General features: G+C 46.0%; 1 protein-coding gene across 1 annotated transcript in view; it reads right to left on the bottom strand.

The window, feature by feature from the left end:
• The window catches only part of T265_08127 (hypothetical protein), a gene marked incomplete at both ends in the record, with an annotated part of 34,300 nt that extends 13,239 nt beyond the window's left edge, over positions 1-21,061 (bottom strand). Inside the window, 9 exons of the mRNA XM_009173840.1 lie at positions 246-481; positions 3,658-3,773; positions 4,661-4,761; positions 11,490-11,591; positions 13,208-13,392; positions 14,323-14,584; positions 20,531-20,803; positions 20,845-20,925; positions 20,963-21,061. Coding sequence (XP_009172104.1) covers positions 246-481; positions 3,658-3,773; positions 4,661-4,761; positions 11,490-11,591; positions 13,208-13,392; positions 14,323-14,584; positions 20,531-20,803; positions 20,845-20,925; positions 20,963-21,061 — 1,455 coding nt within the window. The remainder of the gene's footprint in view (positions 1-245; positions 482-3,657; positions 3,774-4,660; positions 4,762-11,489; positions 11,592-13,207; positions 13,393-14,322; positions 14,585-20,530; positions 20,804-20,844; positions 20,926-20,962) is intronic.
• Between the last annotated feature and the right edge of the window lie 2,160 nt (positions 21,062-23,221).

The following is a 23,221-nucleotide window of genomic DNA, read 5'->3' as shown; positions in this document are numbered from 1 at the left end:
TTGTGTATGTGCAATTCATGGTTGTACGTGGGCTGGGATACTGCCAGGGCGCCCATACCTAGACAGGAGGACGATTAGGGTCCTCAACCAAAGCCTTTGACTCCAAAGCCTAACCGCAAGGCAGCGGTGTTTGGCGGGAAATGCAAATCCATTACCATTTCTACGGAACAAGTCGCCACATGTTCCAACCCCCAACCTGGAGGGCCAGAAGACTGTGTTCGTCAGACCTCTAACCATTGACCAACCTGGTCAACAGAGACTGTGAGTGTGGACACACACTCTCCAGTATAGCTCAATGGATCGCTGAGGTGCGCAAACACCACGTCACACCACGGTAAGGTCCAGTCTCTTCGTGGTTGTTCTGGCACGGTAAGGTCCAGTCTCTTCGTGATCTGTTGTTCTGGAATTTGGTTTTGTTCGACTTCTCTGACCAGGTTGGCGATCACTTGTTTGTCAGTGGTGCGCAAACTGGGTTGAATACCTAGTGTATTGCTGTCACCTCATGTGCTTGACATCTACTGTACGCAGCCACGACGGAAAAATTGCGACAGTCAAACGCTTTTTTCTAAAATTGTTGTGACGGTTGATGGGAGCTTAATTACACCAACAATACTGACGGCAACGCCAGCCTAAGCACAGGAACGCTTGCGAACAGAAAGCGGATACACCAGAGAGGATTGGAAACCAATTAAAAAAGCTTAATACTCAGGAAATCTACCCTCTCAACTGTTCTAGCTACAACGCGAAAAATTACAAAATACCTGATATGACATAACATGCCCTGAAGCACACACGGAGCACTCTACTCCTAATTCCTTGGGCGAATCAACAGCTATTAGCGGTTACTTTCCTCTTCTGGCTACTCATGAGTAGCGTGATTTACGCCTGTTTGTTATAACGTCGCCGCTCGTTTTCCGGGTTTTCGCTTCCACTAAGGTATACTTACTTTCTAGTTAGCAATCCCACGATCTTGTTGTCTGCCCATCTTCACTTACGACTTCTTATCAACTCCACTTATGTGTGAGTGTCTACTCCGAAGGAAAAGCGAGTCGACAGGATATCGAACACTGAACCGAACCCCCAGATGGAGTTGGTTGGCACACTATCCGCTGCGCCAACTCGAATTCACCGGTGGTCCCATATGTCGTTACCTTTGTATCGGACCTACCCGATGGTCTCTGTTGAGATTTTGTTTCAAACAGGCCCAAGCGCGAATTCCCATTTGAAACGTGACATGAGCTGCTGCGTCGCGCCGTCAGCTAAAGACTGCAGGTACATTTAATTTGTGCCAAACTCACCCGATACCCGTTTTCCACACACTTTTCCTTGCCTCCTGAACGCAACCGCGTTCCTGAAGGCTAAGTCACCGCCTTACTTACTTACTTAACTTAATTTAACCGATTGCAACATGAAGGAATAATTCAAACTACGGAGTTTTCGGAATTGGCTACACCAACTGTACCAAAACTGAAACCGGATGGCGCAGTTAGAATCTGCGGTGACCATAAAATCACAGTCAATGCTAGCACATCCGCAGAACCTTACCCACTACCTAATATATGAGATGTTTACGAACGAATTAGTAGGAGCAAAATTTTTCAAAACTGGATTTAGCTCATGCTTGTGAGCAATTAGAACCAACGGAGGAAACGAAACCCATTACAATCATCAGTACTCATAGAGGACCGTTTATATTTAATCACCTTCCTTTTAAGAAGCTGCATTATCGTCGTCTTCTAACAGCACATTGATGAGGCTGCGTTTTTTACGTCACATGTCCACGCACCTATTCTTCTTCATCTGCACACTGAAGTTCGACGTTAAAACCCGCACCACTCCGTATTGTGCGAGGTCGGGCGGTTTTATCTGCCTGCTACATGATTGAACTCTGCCGATGTAGTGACGTTAACCGCCAAATCCGGTTGTAGCAAACCCAAACGTGTTCGAATTCTCCTTCGCATGTGGAATACACAGGGCGACTGGCCTGTAGTACTAGTGTGTGGCGTAAATCTCTATTCCAGTAAAAACCTGTTCAGTCTTGTTCGTAGAGGACCTGGACATACGCATCTTTTAGCGTTGCCGCCGAGCATTCACCTAGGCCGCTATAATCGGGATGGTGAGGTGCCCTCAAAACGTGTTCTATCCTGTTGGTTTTCAAAAACAGTGGAAATTCTTCACTGGTGAATGCTGTGTCGTATTCGGGAACAACTCTAGAAGGTACACCATGCGATGCAAAAGTGCTGCGTAGACCAGACATGGTAGACCCACTAAAGACGGTTCTCGTGGGCACTGATTCTGTCCAATCGGAATACGCATCGACTATCATAAGGATCATATAGCTACCAACAGGTTCACAATAGCCCACGCGTATCCTGTATACAAATGTACGACCCTATTCTGAACTGAGCCGAGGAACAGTAAGTGCACCGGCCATATGTCCATGACGGAAATGAATTCGACGGCTATGCAGTTCCAAGGGACTGGTGCTCAGGAAGGAAGATGTGAGGATGCAAGATCGCGAAGGAGCAATGCTCAAGATAACCGATATTTGATTAGGCCACTGATGCTCCAACAACTCGATCCAGCAGCGGAGCTTGTCGAATTATCTGCACATCTGAGCAAGTGTGGAAACTCGCAAACCCCAGTTAGTGACGATACGTAGACAGCAACATTGTCGAGCAAAACGAACAACTCGGCCACCACATCGAAGCTCAGCTCGAGCCAGTGCTCACAGGAACAAAAAGGAAGACTTAATACTTGGCCACGTATCCGGACACGTTGTTCACTATACTTTATCTGCTAGGTGCTACGAAATAAACCCTATTATCTATGTTCAGCTAGGCGAAATAGCGCAAAAATGCAGAACTATCGGATGAAGAATACAGTGAACTTGGTTTGTTCTGCTTCGGGCCCCGTAATTAAGAAGTGCAGTGTCTGGGGCAGCAAGTTCGCGAAGGACTTCAAAGAAGGAGCAAACAGAATCAAACGATCAGCCATAAGCTCAAATCAGCAGAGTCTCAGTGGCGTTCTTGTTGTCAGTTTCTATCCAGATTGCCTGAGTGAATGTCTGGAGGTGTATGCACCTCGGAATGATTGTGGTAAGCTAGCACTAAGTCCCTTCCCCGTCCACCCTTATTCTTTTCTTTACAATAAGGCTATCAAATAAATCATAGTTGTACGGCAGTGAAGCATCAGTGAACACTGATGTCATGCTGTCGATGATGATGATGAATTCACAGAAAACAGATGATTATAGTAAGCAAACAGGACAGAAGACACAGGCACCGAGCGAAACTGTATTTCAAGTAAAATCGAAAATAATCGGAGTGCAGAGGGGAGAGGACGATGGGGATGGGAAAGATTAATCGGTAATCATATTGTCAACGTTCTGGTCCAACCGCAGCCGGAATGACAAAGTTCTCGGCGTGGTCGAGTCACTGATGCTTAACAACTGACCATCATGTAGATCTAATTCTAAGGGAAGGAAGAATAGGATCAATAAGGATGTCCGACTCGAGAGCAAAAGGGAGATGAGCATGATGATAACGCACCAAAATGTGCGGTCATAAACACCACATGGTGACAAAAAAATATGAGAACTGTGTATGAGTGACATACATCGGATAGAAGGAAGTCTACGACAGAACGGATGCTTACCTGCCAATGTTTTTGATAAATTTGGTCTCAGGGCCGATTCGAAATCGGGGAGATCAATGAACAGCGATTTGTTTGTGCCGTTGGCAACTGTGGTCACACTGGGAGATCGCATTTGGCTGGCACATAACGAGGGAGAAAAGACCACGTATGTATATGGAGGGATGTGTGCAGTGTCTGCGACACTGACGTCGTGTTAGATTCTGTGACATTTAAATGAATCACTTAATCCACAGTCTTTTGCGAAGCCAATTCTGATTTCTAATCCAAGGCAATAAAACCCTGTGTTTTAAAAACTTTTGACGATTGACGGATTAAACTTTTCAGAGAATTATCTGAGTAGGTAACAGAATGAAAAGAGATCACGATTATCCAGGAGAAGCCACCGATCGGGCAGACGAACTCTTGGTCGGGAACACAATGTTCAGCCATCCTGACTTGGGGTCCGACGCTGTATTGACTGAAATGCCAGCAGCTCCCTAACTTGGGTGGCACCCGTCCAACTTTGTTTATCTCATTAACTTGGTTGGCACCCGTCCAACTTTGGTTTATCTCATCAACTCGGTGCTGTTTCACCACTTTCAAGGCCATATCATTCTACTATTTGGAGTTGAGAGTCCGATACTTATCACTGATGGAGTTACAAGCAGGGGCGATAGGACTGGTCACATGCATGACTCATCTACACTCACTGCATTCTAATATTTCATGCTCCTCAAGTGAGTCCCGACTGTTGACACTTATCCGTACTAACCGTACTGCATGGTCAACTTAAGTGGGCAGGAAGGTGGTGAAACGCCTTGACTGCGCATATATGCTACTGAGGTAAATATCAGTAGCTCAATATCAAATCACAAAGACTATTCCACGCCGTTGGCGTCATTTGGCAGCTGGCGAAAGTTCGACGCTTGCTGTATGTAACACACCGATACCGGGCTGAATCGTCCCAACTAAAACATTATGACAACAAAATCGACACCTAAGTTACCGTAAAAAATCGACTTACTACTGGGTGCTTGTTTTGAGAAATTCCACCAGGTCTCGAAGAGTATCCTTCGAGGTGAAGTGGAGATCTTTCGGGACGTTGTTACATGCCATACAGTCTGCCTGAAAAGCGAAGTTAAAACGCGTACAATTGCACGGATTGGCGAGTGCGAATGACTTCATTCTGTGTGGAAGTATTAACGGAAGATACAAGCAGTTACACAAAAAAACACGTGAATTTAGTGCTTAATAATCATTCGAGTTGTGGGTCTAAGTCTTGTGAGCTAAGATCATAGTTTCTTTTACCACCGACCTGTTGGAAACCCGTCTATAGTGGTTCCGATGCATCCCACGTAATGATGATGGACGGTCACGTGTAAGCACATACTGTACCTGTGCATCGTTTCACGTGAGATTAATTGTCAATACGCCATAGTTTTCTTAAGAGACCCTTCTGAAGACAGACCATTGTGGCAGAATGCCTCTGTCGGACAGGATCCAGGGTGAGTTCCCTCCTCTAAACATTCATCAAAGCAGTCCAGATACAAAATGCCCGTAAGGCGGCTAGCATTTATTTGTTTCAGCGTCTTCCAGGAAGACTACCATTTCTGGAGGCAGACCACACCAATACATGCAGATTTTCTTAACCTGGTTCATTCCCCTGAGTTATGTCATATGTCACCCACATCTTGGTGGGTGAATTTGAAATCCACGGCGATGCTATTCTCGGTAAAACATAATTCCGCATGCAAAGCACATGGATGAGCCACCGCGGCTTGTGCTGCTGTACGTATTTGGAGAAGAGGTCCCTGGTGCCTTACCACACAATTTTGGTGGGGAGGGGGCGAGATGGCTCAGTGGTTAGAGCGGGAATATACTGACAGGAAGGTTCGTGGTTCGAGCCCGACCTCTGCCTCTCGGCTCCTCTTGTCTGGGCTTGGGCAGTATCCCAGCCCTCGTGCTTTCTTCGAGTGACGTGGCAGCTGAGCACCGAAAAGATGCTACAGCTGAACGATTATTACATACCTGTTTCCTGGTGACGGAAAAAACCAACAAATCATATAGAGCACCAGCATCATAAGCACAATCATCACTAACAACATTGGCATCATCATATCTCTTGAATTGCTCCTAAGTGACGTTTTACCTCGGTAAGTCAAGCTTGATAAGAAGTACCAAGTAACTGTTCCAGTCCATCACCGATGCTCATCTCGCAATTCTTGGGTTATTCTCAACCGTAATTCTTCAATTAGTATGCGGAGAATACACTGTTCGGCCACGAGTGATTTATCAGCCGCTCATGATCGGACGGTGTAGTCTTCAAGTACTAATCAACATGCAAGTCGCTGGTTCGAATCTACCCAAAGATTCGTGAGGCACACACAGCTGGTGGTCCCCAACATAGGTAAAACAGTTTTCCGCTTTTCAGCATAGACTGACTTCACTTGAGGAATGAAATGTATTTTGAAAATGTCCAAATCCCACGCTATGATGGATGTGCTAACTCGATGGTTGTCAGCGACAAAGACCACAGGTTTTCAGGATTATGTGTTGACTACTACGCACGTTTGTCAAGTTGCACCAATAAGCCTCAGTCGTTGACGAACAAGACAAGTTTCAATGAATTGCAGTGCGTCATATACCGGTCGATCGACTTCCTCGAGGTTTTTTTTTCGCACAATCACGTGAAGGGCGGAATCCAGCCAGGGGAGGTCAATGATTTGGTGGCGAAATATGAAAGCCATTACCTGAAAACTCAGCTACGCTGGTCATCGTTGTCTTCCTGGATGGGGACCCCGACATGGGACACATAAATGGTTAGAGAATTGTTAGACATGGCCCAGTTGCGCTTGTGCATTCAAGCTATTGCCTTCAATGCATAGCTCCCTGTTCAATCTCCCCACTTAAAAGTAGACTGATAACCCTGTAGTTACACATCAATTGTGCCACCTCCAGCCTCCAGTGCGCAGTTACCTACCCCGATTCACCAAATTATCGGTGAACGAAACTGTGGCAGCTGTAACCACTGTACGACAAGCACGCGGTTCTCACAGCTGATAATAATTATTTTATTGTCCCCCAAAAGTGCTGCCTCGAGAGAGGGACCACTATTCTAACGAAGAATTCGGCTCGAATCCTGAAAAAATATAACATTTACGAATTAGATCACGTGCCGGGAAAGGGCTCCCTTGAACAGTCAAACACCAAGCCGGCTGGTCGATAAGAACGGAGGATCGGTTGAGATTGAAATGTCTTGTGTCTTCCTTACTTCGACACCGACTGGTTACAATATTGACCAATTAACCAGTCGCCAAACAATAGACCCTCATCAACATCCATTTGTTCATGACTGGTATCTTATGGCTCATGGGATCGGTGAAGCAGCAGACATCACTGATGTGTGAAGCACACTGAAATCAGGAAAACGTGGAGAAAGCCGGAAGTATTTTGGTGAAGTTGAAGCCATACGAATAAAGGTGGCGACAGATTCCCACATGAAATTGACATGAGCTAACCGCTTCTGATGACGTATAAAAAGTGGGTACTGTTTAACGATTTATTTGTGAACCTAGCATAAGAAAGATAACCGAAGTGCGAGTTAAAAGTGTGTCACTCGTCCTCACAATCAACAAAATATGTTCAGTCAATCATATGGTGTCATAACCATTGAATCGTTTGTCAGAGTCTAATCCATATCTGGCCAAAAACCATGGCGTTCGACGAGACGTGTAACTGGATAACCGTGACAGTTGACGATAAATACCAAAATCGACCGGAACATACGAAGATGCAGACTGATAGGTGAACCTCTCCAAAGAATCCCACGAAAATTGGTCTGGCGCATGCAAATAACTCGAAGGAGTTGACTGTTGCTCGAAGAGGTCGAACAACGTTGGAGGGGTGTCATATGCTTTTTGAGTTCCAGTCCGAGCCTGGCGAAATGTTCGACGCACTAGATCAGACAGGCTGGACCACCACTGGAGCCAAGGTAGTTCACGTGTAATAAATCGATAGGGCTTCGAGACGAAGGTTCTCACTGAACCAGTAGACCAGATTGCTTTGTCCTTGTTCTGCGTTTTCCTGGCAAACCGATTTGTCAACTTCTGGACTCGTTGTCCTATCTGCTCGTACTGATTGGCTAACATCTGTTTCCACCTTGTCTGCAGTTCTCCACGAGCATACCACGTGGTCAATTTTTCTTCAGTATGTTGAAGCATTACTATTTTCAATTTCTGCGACAATATGTAGACCAACAACATGCAACAGACTGACACGTGGTTCACCAGTAAATTGCCCAAGCAGCTCACAGAATCTCGCGTGTATCGATAGGAAACACAAGCCAGTGCATCTTTATGTTCGAGCAACCGGAGAGGACTGGAACTGTTGAATGCAGTGGACTGATTAGCTTGATTATTCGGTAGACATGGGAGGTTTCGGTAATAGGAGCTGTTGAAAACCATAATCAAACTGATGAAATCATGATCTGTCACGCATTCACCTCGGTCCACACAAGCATAGAGCGAATCCAAAGCGTTCATGTGGGCGTCGAGCCATTCGATACGGGCGATAAGGCTGACCACACATACGGCGAGTGCAGAGCATAAAAGTTGGACTGACACTCGTAACAGCTCCATCTTTGGTGCGATAGCTGACCTCACTCGGTCAATGGCATGGGTCCAATAGATTGAAAAACAGTAAACGTAAAGTGCCATGTCGTAGAAAAAAGTTAACCAAATAAAGAGCGGAAGCATTAACATGGTTTGAAAATAATGGCATACAAAAAGATCCGTCTTATACCATATCACAGTTAGTTGGCCAGCACGATAAGTACTGACGAGCTGCTGGCAAAGAGTGCAGCATAACAGATGGAAGGAGAATGACTTCCACAGTCTCTCAAACCTATCCTTCAGGCTGAACTTAGGCATGTTTCATAATGTGTGCATGAACCACGCGTCCGAAGACGCAGAGTAACGTGATTTATCGACCGCATTGATCTTCCGATTCAAAAAACCAATGATCCCTATCACCTGATAGGTGGGCATTCCTCTAAAGAAGAATCGCATAAAAGTAAAATCAGGCATCGAGCCTCGCTACAGGTTCCTCAGACAGTGGTGCGTTGCGCGGATGAAAGAAGTTCATCGGAGTGAAACCGAGCAGATGTGTCTCGATGCCCCTACTGCAAATCATCAATCAACCAATCAACTTATCAACTATAAGCCATGGACCATGGGTACAGTGGTTTCATCTGTCACAGTCTCGATCATCAGAAAATGGGAGAATGAGCGACAGACAGCCAAGCACTGGAGGCGATGGAATGTTCAGTTAGCTCGGGAACTGAGTAGCTACGCATTGAAGGCGATAGCTTTGATGTATGAGCGCCATTGACTGCGCAATTAAGCCATTTCTGAGTGTCATTAACCATTGGTGGGTCCGAGGGTCCCTATCCAGGCGACTCAGTTCACTGTTCAGTGTTTTGGTACTTCGTTACCGGTAGCTTCCACTCAGCACAGAGCGAAAAGAGCTGAGGCAGACGAAACTAATTCTCGGGTGGGCTATTATTTCTGGGAACCGACGTCAATTCTGTTTGCACACGGTCAACGAAATTCAGTCTTCCGCAGTTTCTTTCAGTAGTTTTTGCCAAGGTTGTGCTGAAACTCGTCACTTCATATAAAGTGAATACCCTAGTTATTCACCGACCTCGTGTGTAACTTTCAGTTCACTTTATCAGCGATAAACCATGCATCAAGGGTACGTTGGCTCCAGCTGCTACAGTTTTAGTCACTGAAAAGTGGGAGAGCATGAGTGATACAGCCAAGCACTGGAGGCGATGGAATGTTCAGTTAGCTCGGGAACTGAGTAGCTACGCATTGAAGGCGATAGCTTTGATGTATGAGCGCCATTGACTGCGCAATTAAGCCATTTCTGAGTGTCATTAACCATTGGTGGGTCCGAGGGTCCCTATCCAGGCGACTCAGTTCACTGTTCAGTGTTTTGGTACTTCGTTACCGGTAGCTTCCACTCAGCACAGAGCAAAAAGAGCTCTGCGAGGCAGACGGTCCACTGGCATGCGGATTAGATGTCCTAACAAGTGTAGCCTATACAGCGTGAGTAATTCATCTTTCGCGAGAGAGTTCCTCCTTCCCAGGACCATCTGGTGTACCTCAGCATTGTTAACCGGATGTACCCACCAGACCCGACCAAGGATACCGGTGCTCAAACAGTGACAAATTTCCTCTCATCTGCATATAGAGGCTACATATCTGATCCATAAACCAGTGTGGACCGCACTGCCACAGTGTCTGCCCTCGACAGATAAACTGACGTAACTTCGGTGCCATAGGTGTCGGAGGTTGGCAAAGGTTGCTCTGGCCCTCTCGATTCGGGAAGTAACCTGATCTCCAGCCACTACACCGGAACTTATAAAACTGCCCAGGTAAGCAAATTTATCTACCACATCGATTGACTGGTCTGTAAACATAAGGTTTGGATCTAATCCAACCCGGTGCTCTACCAGCACTTTAAACTTCGCAGGTGTGAAGCGCATGCCAAACCATGCGGTTATTTAAATGGCTCGGCGATTTTTTTAAAAAAAACTGAACCAAGGAGAGCAATATCGTCCGCATGCTCAAAGTTTGTGAGCAAAAACCCCAAGAGCACTTCGTCCCCCGGGGATTTCGGAGACAGGCACAGAAATCTCAAGCAACACATCATTAACAAAGTTGAAGAGGAAAGGAGAGAGGGTAGCCTTGTCGTACTCTAATCATCACCAGCATCATCATCACTGTCGACTGTAACATCTGCGTGCTTGTCGTACAGTGGTTCGTTCACCGATGATTCGGGGACGTGGTGAATTCAGATGAAAGCTTATCGTATACTTGTATCCATCCACAAGAGTTGGCATACACTGCCCTCAATGATGCTCATGCACCCAAGGTAATCCAGGTAGCGATCGGACCAGAAACCGTAAGCTGTTTTGGCTGTCAAATTGAGTTACGTAAAACTGGACTGCACTGAGGACCGAATGACAATCCTACAGTTCTATTTTATCCGGTCAGAGAATTTGGTTAAGTAACTGCCCTGAAGTTCGGTCAACTGATCTCTACTAGACGATTTAAACCGGCACTTCCGAGCTTGTTATGGCTTACCTACCAGTCGGCTGGCAAGCGGATTTGTGTGGAGGTAGAGTATTGGAAACGATCGGTTTCTTGGGTTCTGTTTGAAGCAAGCGACGTTACTGTCCTGATTTCACTCACTACTCAGCGACCTTATAAGTAGGATGCTGTGTCGAGAAAATATAGTCCGAATGGAGCATGCGGCGAATTTTGTGCAGCACGCTCAGTTAAGGAGTACCACCAACGACGGATTCAGCGGAGTCTCCAAGTGACTTCATAGTTCACGTGTAACTGTGGTAGTGCTGATCTCATGTAAATAACCATTGCTTGAAACGTAAATGTGCGTTTACTATTACACTCGAGAAAGCGTCTTACAGAGAGCAACAACACTCAGATAAAACCGACTGCTCAGAATAGTCGAGCAACACATCGACTGGATGAATGTATGGTTTATGCTGATCGAACAGCAACAGCCGAGCACAATAGTGTGTTTGTAGTTCGACGCTTTGATCGAGAATTTCGATGTGACCTTGTGCATAATCTTGCAAATGCTCTAAACACGTAATTGTGGCAATTCTGCTTTGTCTCCGCTAAAATCTCTCTCCAGCTACCGTTTCATAATACCACCGCGAGTAGAACGGTAAGCCAAGGACCACACCAGATACAGTATCAGTTCATATGAGCGTAACCAGCTAGTTGGTGGACTCAACGGAAAACTATAGCGCACACAATGCTTACCTTTCGTTCTACAGCAAAACTATAAGTGTAAATCCCGTCCAAATCGCTGAAGTTCATGTAGTTATTCAAATAGTCGTAACAGAACGTCACCAACTTGAAGACCTACAAAAAATACAAGGAATGTGTGAACCACTGCACTCCAACCTACGGGCACGAGTTTACTGAATGTTCGACCAAGTTATTACCAGTATTTCGAGGGTGCTTTCGTAACTTTCGAGTCAGTGCTGAAGAGTAAGGACAAAGTCTAGCGTTTAAGTTTTACTATTCAAAAAAGCAAACGCTTTTGTTCAGTCCCTCCAAGCGGTCTTTACGGAGCGGCGGGAGAAGCTGTGGGACAAATGTATGAGGTGACCCGAACATATAGCTTCATTCCGCAGCAGTCTCAGTCTAAATGAGTGAGCAAACTTACATATTTAGTTCCGAATAACATCAAGATTCTCCAACACTAGTTGTGCGTTATGCGCTCCAACCCACCTCCATGGAGACCCTTAGACAGCTACGGTATAATTCCAGAAACGGGTGGTATTGAAACTGAAAGCCTGACACCGCTGGGCTCATGTCGACGGAGTTCATGAGGGTTGTGGAACTACTTCAAGGGAAGTGACTCGAACACACCCTATTTCTTGATGTAGTTCTAGTAAGAGACAAAAAAGATAATCGTTCACCTGCAACACCTTTTGGTTACAAACTGCTATGACACCCAAAGGACGCATGAGGCTGCCAGGTTGCCCAAGCCTAGATAGGGGAAATCGGGTTCGAACCATGGGCCTTCCGGTCAGTAAATTCGCGCTCTAACCACTAATCCATCTCGCACCCCTCTCCAATACCTATCATTTCATGTGCGAATGTGTGTACCTTTCGGTCTGGAGACTTTCAGTAACGAACGTCGCTGAGGTACTGGAATGCAGCACAATAAACTCTTTCTGTGCTGAAGACGTACGTGGAAAAATGTGCAAACTTCAGCAGTGTTTTCGGGGAAGCAAATTCAGGTCTACATCGCTCTGCTAGCGGTGGCCTTCCTATGGTAATTTTTGTGGACGATAAAAAGAACATCTTACAAGGAAGAGTTCAAATATTACTGCACTAGCACCAGTATGCCTCTGTGCTATCGTCGAAAATGAGGTTTATACGATGAAATTTGACTGTAGGGTAGGCAAACAGCATTCTCGCGAGAAGCTTTCTTGGGACAGAGAGCAGGGAGAGATTTCAGTAGTCAATGTGCGAATTTACTGACCGGAAGATTCCTGGTTAGAACCCAAACTCTACATCTCGACAGCTTCTATCTGGACTTGGGCAACCTGACAACAGTATCCCAGCCCTCGTGCTTCCTTCAGATGGCACCTAAATGGTTCTACAGTCAAGGATTGTTGAAACGTTCGCCGTTATTGGCGCCTTTGAATTACATTCTAGTGTAAATCCGACAGGATTGTCTTACCAGTCTTCAAAGAGAGAAATGGCTCTTGTTGCGTGGTCATACGGACAATGGATGAGAAAGGTTTGGAGCTGGACGGCCCACATATTCCGTCCTAATAAAAACTTGGCATCTCTCCTGGGTCACTGTTTGCAACACTGTCCAGTAACTAAAAATGACTATCCTGAATTGACAGGCTCTTAGTTCAAATGCTCTTTGAAGGTGGGATGTCATTGGTAAAAAAAACGCTCTATACTTATCATGATTCTGCAAAACTGTGTGTCAAATTGGAGTGCTGAAAACTTACTTCAGTCGCGCATGCCGCAGCGATCACGGCGTTCGTGGAGGCCACTGCTGGGATAATGCGCTTCACAACTCCCTGAACAAGACGAAGCGTTATGCCTTGTATACCAAACTGCAGCGCGCGCTTGAGAGACTGGTCATAAATCCACTGAATGTGTTCCGGAGAATCACCGTCAATCGAAACGTTTTCTAGGGTCACACAGAAATGAGATATCCGATTAGGATGCCGAATGTGTTTGTGTGTATGTGGGGTCAACTCTGAAGGTTAACGAGCATTAAACAGGACGAAATCTATGGAACCACAGTTACAAAGATGAAGATGATTTCAAGTCCCTGAGATTGTAAAGCACGCTAAATAAGGACTTTCTGTGGTTGAAACATCACTGGCCATATGTCAACTGGTCCAGTGTTTTTAAAATAGATGGATACAGTTTGCACCTTCGTGAAATGATAATAATATATAATTATCCAGTTGTAACACTGTTTCAGTGACTAGCTGCAATGCCATCAGAAAGAAACACGAAGAGTGAGATACTTCCAGGTTTCCCAAACCTACAGACAGACAGCCCCGATGAAGAGGTTGGGTTCGAAGCACGAACCGGAGGGTTCGTGAGGAACAGTGTGAACCCGTTATGCATGTATGTTTCTAAAGCTCAAATACCTAGGTCTCATGGGTACAGAAGCGATCAACCAAAAGATCACCATGCGCAAAGGTCTTGATTGACCTTCCATGGAGAAGGTTTCCCTTCAGAGGAGATGCATGTTAGCTCGTGACTGACTAGGAACGCTGTCCTGGATGCTCCCAGGGAAGGTTAAAAGGGGCTACTACAAAAAATTGATGAACACTTTAACCTGGTGACCCCTTTTGGAGACAGCTCATCTGCAGAGTTTGTTTCATACATAAGAACGTTTTAACTGATAAGTGAGTTAGCATTAGGCCCTATTGTTCTCCTATTTGGTACTTTGCTCCGTGTAACATTTACCAAAGAATCAGCACACCAGCAATGGGATCGCATTCTTCATGAGAGAGTACCATTAATTCCCAGCAAGACAATCTCGCGGCCAAACGGCAACAGCCTCAGAAAGAGTTGCTAAGTCATTGGAATAAAAGCTGCTCACCTCCAAAAGGATTTTCTTTAGACCACTGGAGTAGACGCACATATTCTACGCAGTGTTCCGGCAGTCGCGGTGTGTGAGCAATGGTGCACAGTGGGAAGTTTACCTGCGGTGGATACAGATCCAGAGTACATTCCAAACACCCGGTCAAACCATAAAGCACTACCAAGACATGACCTTTGAAGCCTTCTGTTCCCCCATCCACAAGGGGAATCACTGTGTTGGGGTCTGGTGTCCCATCTTCGGTGTACACGACCATACTAGCCTGTGAAAGAATTGGAAGTCATCTTATACACGGTGGAAAAATGAGTATTGCTTTTAGCAGTTCATACAGTCGTTTAATATCTACTGAGACGAGTGAAGAATTCACTCGAGAACAGAAGCAGAAAAACAAGCCACTGAAATTAGCCTTAAATGACGCCCAAACTCTGTAGCAAAACAATAGCAGACGTTGTCTGTATCGTTCATCATCTTAGGCTCATAATTTATTCTTTGTGGAGGGACTGGATATGACTTCCAAGACTGTGTCGTCCTTGAGCTATGAAGATGTATAATGACAGTTGTGGTGTCGGGCAAACCAACTTAAGTTAACACCCGAGGTTAGACAAACATCCTCCCAATCTGGAAGATTGAGAAAGGGAACGTGTGTTGGATTTTCCTCTAAAAGCTGAACTGTTATGGTACTTTGTTGTTCAGTAGCGGTGTCTTGTGCTGAAGTGTTTAGGCCACCTTCCGTCATATTGTATGGTTCGGGCAGCTGATGCTGTCTACACGAGCACTGTCATTGGTGAAGAGTAACCACGAAAGAGGAAACCATGGCAGCCTGAAATCGATCAAAATTTGGGAAGGAATATTTTGCGGCAGATTGAAACCCCTTTGTTCCAATGCAAAAAAGGAAAGAAATTCAGAGAAGATGGTAGGCCATGAAAGAGCAAAAAATGAACCGAACACAAACTAGGGACTTTGGTCCATTCGTATTACACCAGAAAACATCTATCATGTGCAGTTATAGCTTGGACAGCAATTCCCCTCCACTAAAAATTCGTCCAGCTGTAACCTCCTTTCGGTGCCCAGCTGCCATGCCACCCGAAGGAAGCACAGGGGCTGGGATACTGCCAGGTTGTCCTTGCCTAGACAGAAGTCGAGATATAGGGGTACTCTCCGCAAGGGAATGCCTTAGGATGATTCTGAAGTATCTCCGAAGTATTTCTTCGAGAGGAGGCGAACTACCTTAAGCTCTACTACCTGGAAGGCTACTGTTCCAACTTTTGTAGACTGTGGTAAGGGGAATGAGGAAGTGAGCGCCAAAGTCACGCAAGCGTGGCAAACATGGAGAATATCCATGGTTCCTCTCACCGAATTGAGAATCCTGAGATGCCTGACCTCTAGGGATGCCGTTTTCCAATCTAACAAACACCATTGTTTCTCGTATGAATCGGAAAAGGCCTAAGGAGGGGTTTTTTATCTTCGGTCGCGGAATGAGGGCCATCAACAATGTTACTTTGTATGGGGTAAGTCTCGTGTTGCTCCTCTGAAGGCCGTCACGATTCCTCGTTTGGAGCTTACGGCTGCCCTGCTGTCTGCAAGAGTGACAACGCAACCGAGAGGAGAGCTGCCCATGCCGATTATATCGATCACGTTTTGGACAAACTCGATGATTGTCCTCCAGAAACTCCGGACAACAACTACGCGTTTCCAGAGTCTTGTCGCAAACTGCAAGACGGCTACTAATAGATGTGCATCAGTGTAGGTAAGTTAACAGTAAAAACAACCCAGCAGATATCGCACCACGAAGTGTGTATCTAGAAGACCTAGGACGCAGTTTGTGGATCCAAGGTCCGATCTTTTTGCTAGACGGAGATTCGTTATGACCAGCATAACCAAGTCTACAAGCTCTGCCTTCTTCAGAAATAAAGAAAGCCCACAATCGCACGGTTGCCTATGTACAGTTGACCGCCCCTTGATCGGATAAGCTTAATCACTACGAACAAGCCCTTGTGTCCATTGCGTGGCTCAGGCGATTTCACACTCTGACAGGAAAACGAACTAACTCCATGACCGACCTTAATTGTCATTTGACTCAGTAAGAGATACTGGAATCATCAATCCATGTCTTAAAGTTAGTTCAGGAGACCGCATTTCCAGACGAACTCCGCATACTGGGCAGGAAACCCAACAGTGGCAAGCTTACATTGGTCTCGTCCATCTGTCCGAGTTGAATCTCTTTTACGATTAGGTATACTTCGCGTAGGAGGCCACCTTCGATGGGCTGCTTTACCTTTCGAGACTAAGCACCCTATCATACTTCCAAGGAGACACTTCATAACCACGCTTATCATAAAACATTACCATGAAAGATATGAAGATGTGGGCTTTGGACAAGTGCTGGCAGCTGTGCACGACAGATACTGGGGTGTACAGGGGAAGCCGCTGTCAGGTGCGTCCTTTTGATCTGTTATCACAACCGTCGATGGTTTCCAACGCCGTGCTGCCAAATGATGCCCTCATTCCAAATGAACGAACCAATTGCATAGACCATTCGTATTCATCAGGATGGACTAGTTCGGGCCGCTGTTGGTCAAACGAGGATGTAGCACCGAAAAACGATATGGCCGTGTATTCACTTGCGTGACCATATGTTCTGTGCACATCGAGGTAACCCAAACAGCGGACAACACTTCGTTCCTATGCGCCTTCTCGAGATTTGTCGCCAGAGGAGGCAACCCAGTAAAGCTTTATAGTGACAGCGGGATCGACTTCAAGGGGGCCGAAGCTGACGTGAAGGAATGCCTTCGTGAACGGGACCGGAATAAGCTGGCGACCAAGCTGCTAGAGCACGAGTACGACTGGGTTTTCTCCAAGATTTTGGAGGTGGTATTTTGGGGGCCGATTCCGAATGTTAAACAAATTTTGCGGGCCTTATTAGCATATAGACTGGCAGATGACCAGAAGCAGCAGACAATCTTGGCTGAGATCGAAATAAAATCCTCAACGGCCGACCGTTTGTAAAACTGACTTCGGACCCCAATGCAGCTATTATGTCTGCCAACTTGTTGTTCCTGAGCGTAAATCCTTCAACGGCCGTTCATCTTGTCGACTTACGGAATCTAACTAAATCCTGGAGACAAGCCAACCACCTAGCCGACTTATTCTGGAATTAGTGGATGAAGCAGTGTCTCTCAACCTTGCAGACGATGTCAAAGTGGCTTTAACAACGAAGGAGCCTGAATGAAGGCGGCCTCGTTTTATTAGGAGATATCTCGACACCCATGGGGCAGTTGGAGAAGGGCATCGTCAAGCGATACGGCAGTGAAGCATCGGTGCTGAACACTGATGCCATGCTGTCGATGATGATGATGATGACTGTCGGAAGGGCAGTTCAGTCGACCGATGGAGCAGTTACGGAGGTATTGTAGGATCCAGTCCGAGGGCACTACGTCGAGGCGTACCGCAACTCTACTTACTGGAGGCCTCCGGCCAAGATGGCGTGAACTTCGAAAAGCAGAGAGATAGAGTGGCTGACCAGTCTACTGGCTCAATCTCTACATGGTCCAAGTGGTTAGAGCGCAAATTTACTGACCGGAAGGTCCGGGGTTTGAACCCGACCTCTGCCTCTCGACTTCTTCTGTCTAGGCTTGGGCAACCTGGTAGTATCCCAGCCCTCGTGCAACCTTCGGGTGGCATGGCAGCTAGGCACCAAAAGGGTGCTACAACTGAACGGTTTTTTTCACATAACCTTATAGCTGGTGAAGGTTGATTCCCGCTGTGAGTCAACGGTAATCAGAGGTTATTTTTCTTTTGTGTTCTAACTATTCATGAGCAGCATGATTGACGTCCGCCTACTATAATACCATGTCGTTTTCCTTGCTGCTCGTTTTCCTGGTTTATGCTCTTACTTAAGGTCTGCTTATGCTATAGTAAGTGATGTCAATATTTTGTCGCCTGTCCGTTTTCGCTTGTGAGTTCGTGTCAGCTCTACTTATTTTCGAGTGTCCGCTCCGACGGAAGAACGAGTCACCCGGGGATCGAGCTCTAAGCTCCACAGACAGTACGCGAGCGTGTCGTCCACTACACCGACTCGGCGCCCCCAGAGACCATATTTCGGTATCACGTTTATACCGCATCCGCTAGATAACCTTTGTTGGGATTCGTTTTAAAGGGACCCAAGCGCGCAATCTGATTTGGCCGCTGTGTAGCGCCGTCAGGCAAAGGCATTTCCTTACCCCCAGAACGTACTGATTGTTTTCTGCGCTCTTACCTATCCATTCGGCCAATCTACATTGACTGACTGCCCGTACCTGTATGTTTGTATATCATTTAGCACTTACTTGCTACTGCTTCCAGAAAGGCCCGCCATCTCACTGAACGTTTTTCTGCTCCTGTCGAATGTGCTATTATGGATTCCACGTTTGCTTAATTCACGGTGTTTATTAACCTGTTTATCCATTTAACCAGTTCTTAACAGCTCTCAATACAGAACCTACTGGCGTCGTCCGCCTGCTCCTATTGCATGCTGGATACGAACTGCGTATAGTCAAACAGCCGCAATCGTCCTGAGATCCTCAACTGCCTGGCTCACAGATGCAAGAATACTGAGGTTTCCATAGGCTGTGATAAAATTCCCATAAGAATTAGGAGTATCAGGTTGAGCCAAGGTAAGCCTCCAAGGCCAACCATCACCCACTGAAGGGGCACTGGTATTTGAATGGTGAACCTGTTTTACTTGATATCCCAAGTTATTAATCTAGACTCATGAACCCATACCTGTATTTTGACAACACACTTCGAAGAAGTACTAGTGGGTAAACACCAATCATGCTTGAAACCGAGCCAATCTTCCTCAAGATTGTTGGAGATGACCTACTGACAGGAAAGTCCGTGGTTCGAACTCGACCTCTGCATCTGAACTTTCCCTGTCTAGGACTGAGCAACCTGGAAGTATCTCAGACCTCGTGCTTCCTCCGGGTGTTATGGCAGCTAGGCACCTAAAGGGTGTTACAGCAGAAGGAGAATGCTTCCCTGAACGAGTATTAGTGAGGCAGAAACCCAGTTTCCGCGCATGCGTATCCACAGGCCTTTGCGATTTTTTTTAACTTGGTGCTTGTAAGCTGAGACGCACGAACATGCCATTCAATGCCTAAACTAACATAGGGCTTTAAAGCTTCTTTATTAGGGCGGCGCGACAAACAAGACCTACGCATAATCATTCCGAGTAAAAGAACAGGGGATGCTATCATCACAGTCGGCGGTCAGTCAACAGGTGAGAAAATGCGAAAGAATGAAGCCTAAAAAAGGTGTATGTCCTCGCTTCGGACTTCAAAGTTAAGGAGACTTGAAGGAAAACAGATGGTTCATTAATATGACATTGTAAGGCAGTTGCCAATAACCAGGTCCCGGATACACAATGAGCTCCCTACGATGGATGGAGTCATGCACTGTTGCAGAAAAGGGGCTCATCAGAACACCCAGGGGGCCATCATACGCGAAAACACATACAGGAAATTGAATATGCGGAGCTGTAGCTGATTCACCTATGTCTGTGAGAGGAATACTGTGAGCGCGGACCTGCTTTATCAGACGACGGAAGAGTTCATATATGATGCATTCACTTCACAGGCGTGAGCAGTTAACTCATAAGAACCAACATCTGTCAAGAACTCTACGGTCGCCTGTTATGCGCGAAGGCAAACGAAGCATCCGCCAGCAAATTTACTGAGTGGAATGGATTTGAACCATTATGTTATGTCTTGGAACCCTTAATGTGTACAGCAACAGCAGAATATTATGAAAGATCCGGATGAACTTAAGCTAAATCCCCAGTCAAAATCAGCCTAAGTTACAAACAGGTGCTTATCACACAGTTAGGCGTTCAAGCGTTCAAAATAAGCTTACTGTGATTTTGGGAACTAGGCACGCCTGAAAAGTCCAAAGAAGATTGAGACCGGCACCGAATTCCTCAGAGTTCCCCGAAAGGCGCCAAACGAAAATCTAATGCTTTAAACACAGAGCAACACTTTCCTCTGATTACAAAGCAGATGTATAAGTAAATATGTAGCAAGAAAAAAGTTTGGAACATTCACTTCTGACATTCTTAGACCAATGGAAACGCACTGACTGCTATCGGGTATATATCCAACAAAGGTCCTTAACAAGCGGTTCGAGTGTACGGGTGTTAGTACGATGGTTGGGAAACGACACAATTGACGCTTACCAACATGGCATTTATCCATCTTCTGGCCACTACCGAGTCTAAGCCGCAAACAACGACGTTGAACTGACGGTAGAATTCCTCACCGAAATCCTGGATCTGTTTGTGATGTGGAGTAACTTTGCAAGACGGCACGCGACGCATAATATACTCAGACGCGACTTCAGCCTTTGGTCTTCCTATATCACTCGATCGAAATAGAAACTGGCGATTGAGGTTGGAGAGATCGATTGTATCCATATCGATCACATCGATCTGAGTGAAACCCATCAGAGCCTAGGTCAATAGTGTATTAAAACGGGGAAAAGGGAACCTACCAAGTCTTTGAGCAACTCACAACCGAGACCACCAGCTCCAATCACCAGGAGTCTCACGTGCTCTTGAACCATTTTAAGTAACTGGAAATGTTATTATGGGGATGGCAGGAAAACCCACTTCGGCTGATGGCTCAAACTCAGCACGCTGAAAGGGCCCTTCTCTTTCAAGTATACACCGCACACTTCGCCACTTTTGCATCCAGTTTATTCCAGTCATTCAAAGACCTTTTGAAGGACGGCAACAGTGGCTGCTGCTGTGCAAAGCACCGGAGAAGTCTGAGAGAAATGTTTAATGAAAACATAGAATCATGGAGGATAATCATTGAAGATGATACGCTGAACGCTAACTAAACACCAATAGAACAAGGAAGTTGAGGTTGTTTGTCTGACGATGCCTATCCACAACCTGGAGAGTGGCGCCTTCATGGATAACAGTTTCGTGAGGCACCTTGAGCGGTATCAACAGCGCCTGTTTGAAGGTCCGAAGTTTCGGTCGTCACAGAAAACAAATCGTTCAGCTGTGACATCTTCTGACGCACAGTCAAAGGAAGCATGAGGCTTAAGGTACTGTTGCTCAGACTTCGCATAATTACCTAGTGCTCGCTTGCGCACCACTTAATTACGGAGACGTTGCGGCAAGCTAAAGCCTTCATACTGAGCAGACATTAGTGGTTCAACATCTAAAGACGAATGAGATGTTCGAAATGGAGGGGTAAAGTAAGACAGGTCTCACGGTTATTTTGTACACACACTGTCTTAACCACAGTGAAGCTTGCTGCCGACATCGAAAAAAATCGTTAAGCTGTAGCATCCTTTCGATTCTTAACTGCCATGCCACCCGAAGGTTGCACGAGGGCTGGGACACTGCCAGGTCGCCCAAGCCTAGACAGGAAAAGTCGAGAGGCAGAGGTCGGGTTCGAACCACGGACCTTCCGGCGAGTAAATTCGCACTCTGACCACATGGGTCATCTCGCCCGACACCGAAAACGACACAAACTAACGAATACTACTCGCGTTTTGATGGTAACTATACTTAGCTTCAATAGCTTAACGATATGCGATTTAGCCGTTACGGTAGGTAAAGAAGTTTTTAAAAAACAAAGTCCTCATTAAACAATGTCGGAACAAAGGATTATAAATCCCGCAGCGAGAACATGCAATGCGCTTGCCGAGGCTTCCTATTAGGATAAGGTTAACCGGACATGTCATTGTCAAATAATAAAACATAATTCAAGTCCATTAATGTTTCGCTAGATGTGATTCCGATAGTGTACTCCGTTAAGAAGTCAATCGCTAAACCGAACCAAAACGAGACAGAGTATCTATGGCGAATCAGTTTTCGGGAGCCCACCTGCTAGCTCACTCTAGACACTAAGATTATCAGGAGTATGAGAATAAATGGTGTCAAGATAATGAGAAACTTCCAGGGAATTGCCTCTTGACTACACATATGTAGAGTGACTGATCTATCTACGATGCCGAAGCCTCCTTTGGGGATGGGGCGATTTGGGCGCCATTGCTTTTGGTTTATCGGTTCACTGTTCACTGCATTCGGCTATTTACGTAGCGCCTGCACTCATTTGTGTTATATTTACATAACCCTATCCACGTTATGATGAATTAGGGAATGAGACCCGGAATCATGGAGGATAATCATTGAAGATGATACGCTGAACGCTAACTAAACACCAATAGAACAAGGAAGTTGAGGTTGTTTGTCTGACGATGCCTATCCACAACCTGGAGAGTGGCGCCTTCATGGATAACAGTTTCGTGAGGCACCTTGAGCGGTATCAACAGCGCCTGTTTGAAGGTCCGAAGTTTCGGTCGTCACAGAAAACAAATCGTTCAGCTGTGACATCTTCTGACGCACAGTCAAAGGAAGCATGAGGCTTAAGGTACTGTTGCTCAGACTTCGCATAATTACCTAGTGCTCGCTTGCGCACCACTTAATTACGGAGACGTTGCGGCAAGCTAAAGCCTTCATACTGAGCAGACATTAGTGGTTCAACATCTAAAGACGAATGAGATGTTCGAAATGGAGGGGTAAAGTAAGACAGGTCTCACGGTTATTTTGTACACACACTGTCTTAACCACAGTGAAGCTTGCTGCCGACATCGAAAAAAATCGTTAAGCTGTAGCATCCTTTCGATTCTTAACTGCCATGCCACCCGAAGGTTGCACGAGGGCTGGGACACTGCCAGGTCGCCCAAGCCTAGACAGGAAAAGTCGAGAGGCAGAGGTCGGGTTCGAACCACGGACCTTCCGGCGAGTAAATTCGCACTCTGACCACATGGGTCATCTCGCCCGACACCGAAAACGACACAAACTAACGAATACTACTCGCGTTTTGATGGTAACTATACTTAGCTTCAA

The sequence above is a fragment of the Opisthorchis viverrini genome, assembly GCF_000715545.1.
Source record: "Opisthorchis viverrini unplaced genomic scaffold opera_v5_203, whole genome shotgun sequence".
In the NCBI taxonomy this organism is placed as follows: domain Eukaryota; kingdom Metazoa; phylum Platyhelminthes; class Trematoda; order Opisthorchiida; family Opisthorchiidae; genus Opisthorchis; species Opisthorchis viverrini.
Note: the sequence above shows the minus strand (reverse complement) of the source record. Positions and strands in the feature narration are given on the sequence as shown.